General features: G+C 30.8%; 1 protein-coding gene across 2 annotated transcripts; it reads right to left on the bottom strand.

Annotated features, from left to right (window-relative positions):
• Window positions 1-2,820: 2,820 nt before the first annotated feature.
• LOC120078204 (F-box/kelch-repeat protein OR23) lies at window positions 2,821-6,378 on the bottom strand. 2 transcript variants are annotated; one of them, XM_039032429.1, is made up of 3 exons: window positions 5,573-6,378; window positions 5,154-5,495; window positions 2,821-3,360 (listed from the first exon to the last, which is right to left on the bottom strand). In XM_039032429.1, the coding sequence occupies exons 1-3, from the start codon at window positions 6,187-6,189 to the stop codon at window positions 3,093-3,095; spliced, it is 1,227 nt and encodes a 408-aa protein (XP_038888357.1). In that variant the 5' UTR covers window positions 6,190-6,378; the 3' UTR covers window positions 2,821-3,092. The 2 variants fall into 2 exon arrangements, with proteins under 2 accessions (XP_038888357.1, XP_038888356.1); XM_039032428.1 differs by having other exon boundaries at window positions 2,821-3,381; window positions 5,573-6,375.
• Between the last annotated feature and the right edge of the window lie 1,930 nt (window positions 6,379-8,308).

Below are 8,308 nucleotides of genomic sequence, written 5' to 3'. Positions count from 1 at the left end.
CTTTTAAGTAGTTGGACTTAAATTTGGAGAGAGAGAAAAATAACACAGCGTATCCTCTTCATGTATCTAGAAGTAGAGATATGTGTTTGAAAATTAAAAATAAAATAAATAAATTGGATACTTCAAATCACGTACCTACCACATATTTGAACGTGTTCATATCTGATACGTATTTGATAACGATTCTCTGCACAATTAGAAGTATTTGTACTTCCTAGAATACATATAATTTACACCTAGATAAAATATTAAGATAATTGTTACTATTTATTTTATCTAAAAAGAGATTTCGTTAAAAAAGTTTTACCTAATCAATTTTTACACTTCGGTACTCACATCAATTTGCATGAGCAATTACGTTTTACCTAATCAATTTTTACACTTCAAGACTTACATAATAACAGTGCATATTCAAGAAAAGATACCATGGGATTACATTTCCAATTTTTATGGAGAGAAATGTAATATAATAAAGACTAATAATAACAGCAAATTACCAATAGGAACTAATTTTAAGAAAAGGCAGTTGCAACTAGAGCAATGAGACTCAAAGTATGAACAAATATAGCACAATACAAAATAATTTACATATATAACAAAATTTAGATCAAATCCTCAAAGTCTATCAATGATAGACTGTATCATTAATAAGAGTCTATCAATGATAGAATCTATTATCGATAGATTTTATTATATTTACAATTTTTTAAAAATATTGCTATAAACTTAATTATTAATTATTGTAATTACCATTTAAAGATATATTAAGGATAGTTTGACCCACACATTGTTTAGCAAATGAGTTTGTGGGCCCAACAACTAAGCAATTCTTTCGAATGAACAACTTCATACTTTGTTGCAAACGCCTCCTAGAATACAACGGGTAAATTTGAACATCTAATGATATTAAAGTATAAGAACCAAAATAATATTTAAAGAGTGAAAAATATATTTCCCTCATGAAACGGCTGTTTGGATCGAAGTATTAAACGTACTTGGACGGTTGACATTGAACAAAATCAAGAAGAGAGGTCCTTTGATGGAAAAGAATCTGTTTACTTTGAAACATGTGAGTAGAGGCTTTTACACGCAACCAAACTTTTATCTGTTTACAAGAGAGTTTTTTGGGAAAATTTTATCTTTTTTTCATCCCAAAAAGTTTTCATTTGATTCTTATATTTCAAAATGTTATGATTTTAATTTTCAAATTTAGAATTTGATTTTAATTTAATTTTTAAATTTCAAAATGTTATAATTTCACTCTGAAATTTGAAGATTTCAAATTTTACACGTTTAACCACTATTTTGTTATGATTTATAAGTCTCTGTATATTTATTAATTAACTTAGAAGATTTAAAAGAATTATGATTAATTAAATTTCACTATTTTTACTATCGCTATTAAAATTAATTTTTAAAAATTCACTTCATAATTATTTTAAATTAATTAATAGACATAAACACGAGATTGAAAATTGGTGTTTAGTTAAAAATTAAGGTTAAAAGTATAAATCTTAAAGTCTGGAGATCAAATTGAAATAAAACTCAAAACTTAAAAGACTAAAAATGTAATATTTTGAAATAAATTAATTGAATTGAAATAAAACTTAAACTTACTAAATGTGTAACATCTTGAAACATAGAGACTACAAGAAAATCAAAATCCAAGGACCCAAAAGTGAGTTTTAAGTTTGTTAAATATATTGGTAGTCATGGTGAAAAATTTTCCACCATGACTAACAATATTTAGATCGAAATTGTAAGATTTCAATGACCTCCAAATTTTGGAAGGAGGGAATTTTGATTTCCCCCAATTTCAAGAAAAATTTTGATTTTTTGTTTTTTTAAGAAATATCTACATTATTCTAGTTCTAATTTTCCTAGTTTTATAGTCCTAGTTACATACAATTGTGTAGTTTCACACGTCAATATCATTTCCAATAAAGGATGAAACTTTGCCAATGTGCTACTTTTTCTAATTTCTAAGTTCTTTTCTACTTATTTTACAATCAAGAACTTTCATTTACAGAGAAATTGAATTTAAAAAGAAAAATCACAAAAAAAAAGCCTATATTTATTTTTAACCTTATTTAAACTTTTTCTATTAAATTTTTACATATGTCATGAAATTAAAAGAAAGAAGACAACATGTATAGTTCACATATGCATGTGTTTTTATTTTCTTTCTATGTATGCGTCTAGATTTGTTCACATAAACAAACTCAAGGTCTTCGTTTATAAATTTAACAGCAAAAGTTTACGATGGTTGTTTGGAAACAAAATTCAAACTTCAAGGCTTGAAATACAAATTTTCAAAATTTAGGAATATAATTGATACCATTCCTATAGTACAAAGGTACTTTTTGTACTTTAATCTAAAGTGACTTATGTCAATATTTCAATACTCTCTCACTTGTAGCTTGAAAATTAAAAGATCTAACAAGTAAAAATCAATATTAATAGGGAGAAAATGACAGTACACGAAAGTTCGATCACATAATATCCTATTTTGATAACATGTTAATCACCAATCAACTCAAAGATTTAAGCTAATGAACTACTACAAATTTAAATATATCAATAATTGAACCTATATGAGTTGACTTTTCACAAAGTTGAGGGTTGCCAACACAAGCGCATAACTCAACGGTAATTAAGCTAAACTCCTCAAAGAAACCCTATATTTACTAATAACAAATTTACAAATTAAATCAAAAGAAACAAAAGAAGACATTAATTCAAGATACTCAAATTCTTGAATACAAAAATTCACACAAATCAAACTTTCTAAACCCAGTTTATTTGGATTCAAGAAGAAGCTAGTGTGAGGAAAGACTTCACACAAAAAATTCATCTATTTTATCTCCTTCAATGAACAGCATATACAAATGTACAACATTTATGTTCTTGAGTTTATGTAACTTATTTCCAGTGAGAGAGAGAGAAAAAAAAGATGCCTGTAGATCATTCTAAACATGTACATAAAGCAATGCAACGATGCCACACTTAGCTAGCTAGCAGGGAACAGTCGGCATATATGCCTAAATCTGTAAGCATTAATGAGTAGTTGATTGCAGAGGTATTGACATTTTTCACATACGAACCGTACAGATAGCTGCAGTATCGAAATCCATCGGGTGGTGAAAAGGTGACCGGGTAATGAGAGATCTCCACGTCTTCTTCTCGGGATTGTAAATTTGCATGTACAGTGATCCTCCCTTCTTATGATGTCGTAGCCTTCGAGCCTCACCAGATTCTGTCTTTAGATATGATATAACATACAATTCTCTATTCAATGCAACAAAGCCATATGATGAGTTGAAAGGAGTTTTCCTTGGTACTCTTGATTCTTCTACCCATCTGTTTGATGCCATTTCATATCTAAAAACATTTTAGATGGAGATCAGAGAAGAACAAATCAGATGAAGAAAAAGCTCATTAATCTCAGAGCTTTGTAAGGCATATGTATCAGTATAACTTAAGTTTCAAGTGCAAATCATATATGGGATTCTCAATTTTGGTATATTCACATACCATGAACAATAGAGCAGTAAGACTAAAGTCCCATGTTGGTTAGATAAAGTAATGGTTAGATAAGGTGAAGATATATAATCTATAAGTGAGGGCAACAATCTCGAATAATATGAGGCCTTTTGGGTGAAATCAAAACCAAAGGCATGAGGATCTATATCTAAAGTGGACAATATCATACCATTGTAGAAATATGTAAATAGTCGTTGTGGTTGGAATGAGAAACAGAGTAGAGGAAACACCTATCCGAGAAACCAAAATAGATAATGAAAAGAGAAACCATTTATAACTCGGATTTCCAATTCAGTTTGGGAACTCGAAAATAGAAAAACTACATATTTTCAGGATTTATGAGTACGCGTAATATCTATTTTCCTGCGTACCAAGTTTAACTTTTTTCAATCAACACACCATCAGAACATTTGGTCTAAAACTCAAATCTGCAAGCAAATGGAGAAAACCTTGTAACAGTGGCCACAGTCATGGTCTATGAAAATGTTCAGACAATTTACTATTCTAGTTAACCTCAGATATCAAACTAAGGAACTCCAAAAGTTTTTATATTCTTCCTCCATTTGGCTTTGTTCTTCTTTTTCCAGGCAGAATGGGTGTAACAAACCTGATGATTCCAATTAGTTAATGAACCCAATTAGTCATCAATACCCATAACTTTAGAACACGTTCCTCCACTTTCTTAAGAAGAGGCATCCACCTTTCATTCCAAAAGTATCCCATTTAAATAGATGGGAACCCTCAGCCAAATTTTCATTTCCAACTCCAGAGCTTCTTGGACCTTGCAAACTAAAGGAGCAAATAATTTAATGCTAACCATTTATTTTTATGGGCTCATACGCTTCTAGTTTCCTATTAATTTTTCTTCATCAACAAATAAAGCCATAGGTTTCCACAAGTACTGAAGGGATGTGTGCAATTGACACTTCTTCTGTTTACTCACTAAATGGGGGAATAGGAAACTTAGAACAAAAAACAGAGTGATAAAAGGAATTTCCAGTCAATCATATGAAAAGTACTCAGTCATAAAACCAAATCAAACACTTAAACAACCAAAGAAGAAGCACCTCAAAGTAATTAATCACCAAAGCACCTCGAAGTAATCAATCACCACACTAAAAGGCCCATGAAAAGTTTCCCATCTAAACATGAAGATCAGAAAGCTATTTGCTCTAGTAAACAAATAAAGGCATAGTGTTAGGGACAACAGGCTTCTAGAAATCTCCACAATAGTATGACATTATCCAACTTGGGCATAAACCCTCACAGCTTTCTTGTTTTCTTTCTTTGTCAACAGCAAATGGATGCGTGTAATTGACAATTTTTCTTTTTACTCTCTAATAAGGAAACACGAACCAAATTACAAAAAAAAAAAGTGATAAAAGGAATTCCCACAGTCAATCATATGAAAAGTAATTAGTCAGAAAACCAAAGCAAACACTTAAAACAACCGAAAGAAGAAACATTATAAAGTCCATGAAAAGTTTTCCATCTAAACATTAAGATCAGAAAGCTATTTGCTCTAGTAAACCATGAACAAAATGAAATCTTTTTCAACTATTATAGGAATCTTAAACAACATATAACCAAGTAAAAAGAAGAAGAATAACCTTAAGAATTCATCACCATCAAGCATGAAAATTCCAGGTTGTCCATGGCTATAATTCTCAATCACCACAATTTTTCCTAGCCTCCTCCTTTCCCCCTCTTCCCACATATCCCCAATTTGCCTCCACATCCCAGTGCCATGGCCATTCCTCAGCTCCATCACCACAGCATCTCTATAATATTCATCCACAGGAAACACTCCTGAAATAGTCCTTGATTCACCATAGCCACCCATCACCCAAAACTCTCTCTTATCTCCATTTCTAACGAAAAATCCAACACACCCAGCTCGAAACCTCGGCAACCCATCAAGTGCAACCCACTCATCTCTCTCCACATCATACCTGTCAAACCAACATCGTTATACCAATCAAATTTACAGTAACCTATAAGCTTAAACATTCGAGTTAAACTGTCGTACCTTTCGACGGAGCTCATCCGACTCCCGGCCGCTGCAAACATCGTGTGCCTAGACCCACCTCCGGCCACCAAAATCTGACCGGAATCAGGAACCGCAGCACACGCAAAGCTCCCCCGCGGCGACAGCATCGGCGAGATGGGTTCCCAAAAGAAGGAATGGAAATCGAATCGGAAAGCAGAGGAGGACGAAGAAGGACGGTCGATTGGAAAAGAGCGAGTATCGAAGAGAGAACCGCCGATTACGTACAAGTGAGGGCCAAGGGAAATTGGGGTGAAATTGCAGAGACCGTAGACATGGGGGTTACAGGGCATAGGAGGAAGAGGACACCAAGAAAGGGAAAATGGGTCGAAAAGAAAAGGGGAAGCGATTAAAGGGTCTTGAGGGAAAAAGCAGAGAAGGTGAGAAAGAGAATTGGGGTGAGTGAATCGAAGGGAAATTAGGATTTTAGAAGAGAAGAAGAGACGCCATGATTTACAGGTTGATTTGAGACGATCATGATGGGAATAAGGGAGAAAGGAAAGGAGTAAAGCAGCGATATCATTAGGAAGACCTGGAATTAGAGTAATGGAGGTTTGAATTTCATCAATGGGGGAACAGGATTTAGGAAGAAATTTCATTTCCCTTCTTCCCCTTCCTCCCCAAAAACTCGTACACTGAAGGAAGAACAGAAGACCAAGAAGCAAAAAACAGTTTTGGGTTTGTATGATTGTTCGAAATTCGAATCAAAACTTCAATAAATTAACAGTTGAAATTTGGATTTTGGATGGATTATTTGTCGTTGATACTGAAAATGGAGGAGTTTTTTGTTTCAGCTCACCACCGTTTCCACTGTCTGCAAATGTAATTGGCTGCACTGACCAGCCACGTGTCTGATTACGTGTCTCACGCTGATTGGTTACCTCATTTTTATTTCTCAAAAGCATCATATTCGTAACTGTTAGAACCGAAAAATAATTATATATAAATGGGTAAATTACATTTTTCTTTTTCTTTTTTTTATGTGAATTGTTCCATTTTTTGAATTTTTAAGGAATGTATTTGAACGTAAATTAAAAGTTAAAAATTTATTAGATACTCAATTGAAAATATAAACAACTATTAAATACTTTTAAAAATCTACAAATCAAATAGATATCATTTTAAGAATTCATTCATTAAACTTCTAATTAGATCTAAGAAAAAGATACCTTAATTATTATTTTTTGTTTAAAAAATATTTTATTTTGAACTTTGAGAATTTCCATAAAAATGTCAAAACTATTATCAGAATAAAAATTTGTTAAAATGTTTGATAGAAATTAAGACTTAAAACAAGTGTTATTGGATGTGACAATATTCAGGTCTTGATTTTCATTCTTAGTCGGAATTTCAAATTTTAATTTTGTGTCCTAGTCCAAAGACAATTGTATTGAAAGGTTAAAATTAATAATTTAATATTATAATTTTTTAAAAACAAATGAGAAATGTTATGGGTATGGTTTGTAATTTAGCATAGAAATTGACAAATCTAAGCCATTATTTGTTCTACAAGAAAGAGAACTGCGGCAAAAATTTCAACTTTCGTTTTGGATTAATAATATTATTATAATTATTATTATTTTAAATAAAATATATAATAATAATAATAATAATGTTCTACAAGCCCGACTTCCCCGTCTCTATCCCCTATTAATCACTATCCTTGTGAAATTTTCCGTTCAATTTTTTGGAGAACTAGATGAGAATTTCCTGCTGAGAATTAGTGGATAATAGGGATCGTCGTGGGGAAAATTTCATCTTATTTTTTTTTAACATATTTTCTTTTACTTTTAATCAAATAAACTTTTTATAATTATTTAAATTGTGCCTTTCATATTTAATAAAACATTATAAATTTTCTTAATAAAAACAATAATTTGAATGTTAAATTCACATCTAAAAGTTGATTTTTTCAGTATAAAGTTCAAATTTAAATACTATTACATTATAATCTTTTTTGACTTAAATATTAAAACATTCCTCATAAAGATTAAAAAATATTAAACTAAAATATTAGAACAAATAATTGTCTCAGAAAGGTCTTCAATAATATCACAACTTATTTATTAAAAAAAAAAAAAAAAAACATTAATACAACAACAACATAGTTATCAATGTCATTTAATCGTAAGGCACGAATCTTGGAAAAACAAATATTGAAAACTAATAGATAGTACATAACAAAACTTTAATATATAAGTAATGACGAACTAATAACATTTTTTAGATAAATAACATAATTTGTTAAATAAATTTAGTAATAATAATTTTAGGTCTTTGTTAATAAATTTAGTAGCCTACAAGAAAGCAAGTATCTTGAGAATATATAAAGAAACCACCAACGGTGTCTAATTTAGTATTACTATTAAAATCAACTCAGTTTAGGGATGTATTCAAATTTAGAAAATTGGATAAACTATTTATAAATATAGCAAACTATCATGATCTATTAGAAATAAACTGTGATAGGTCGTTGTTCGCACAAAAGTTTCTGGAGAAACTTATTTTGTGGAATTGAACTTATGTTTGTGTTGATTCCTCTTTTCCAAGACATCAAAGAAAGAGTTCTTCAAGGGAGCAGCATTATAAAATCCTTTTGTAATAAATGAAGTGAGTAGCTCTTCTTTAGATTTTGGTTTTATAGCAGGGGTCGTCTGGAAGCCTTCCATGCTCAAGGTAATTTATAATGGGTTGCTGCTAATCTTCCTCATCAATTAA

This window comes from Benincasa hispida, chromosome 5 (genome assembly GCF_009727055.1).
Source record: "Benincasa hispida cultivar B227 chromosome 5, ASM972705v1, whole genome shotgun sequence".
NCBI classification, from domain to species: domain Eukaryota; kingdom Viridiplantae; phylum Streptophyta; class Magnoliopsida; order Cucurbitales; family Cucurbitaceae; genus Benincasa; species Benincasa hispida.
This window is presented reverse-complemented; position numbering and strand designations above follow the sequence as displayed.

Bases quoted from the DNA above. Each gene is read 5' to 3' on its own strand.
- LOC120078204 (XM_039032428.1), bottom strand. From the start codon at position 6,189: ATGAAATTTCTTCCTAAATCCTGTTCCCCCATTGATGAAATTCAAACC. The intron at 5,496-5,572 runs GTACGACAGTTT...TTGGTTTGACAG, and splicing joins CGGATGAGCTCCGTCGAAAG to GTATGATGTGGAGAGAGATG. The intron at 3,382-5,153 runs GTTATTCTTCTT...AAATGTTTTTAG, and splicing joins GATGGTGATGAATTCTTAAG to ATATGAAATGGCATCAAACA.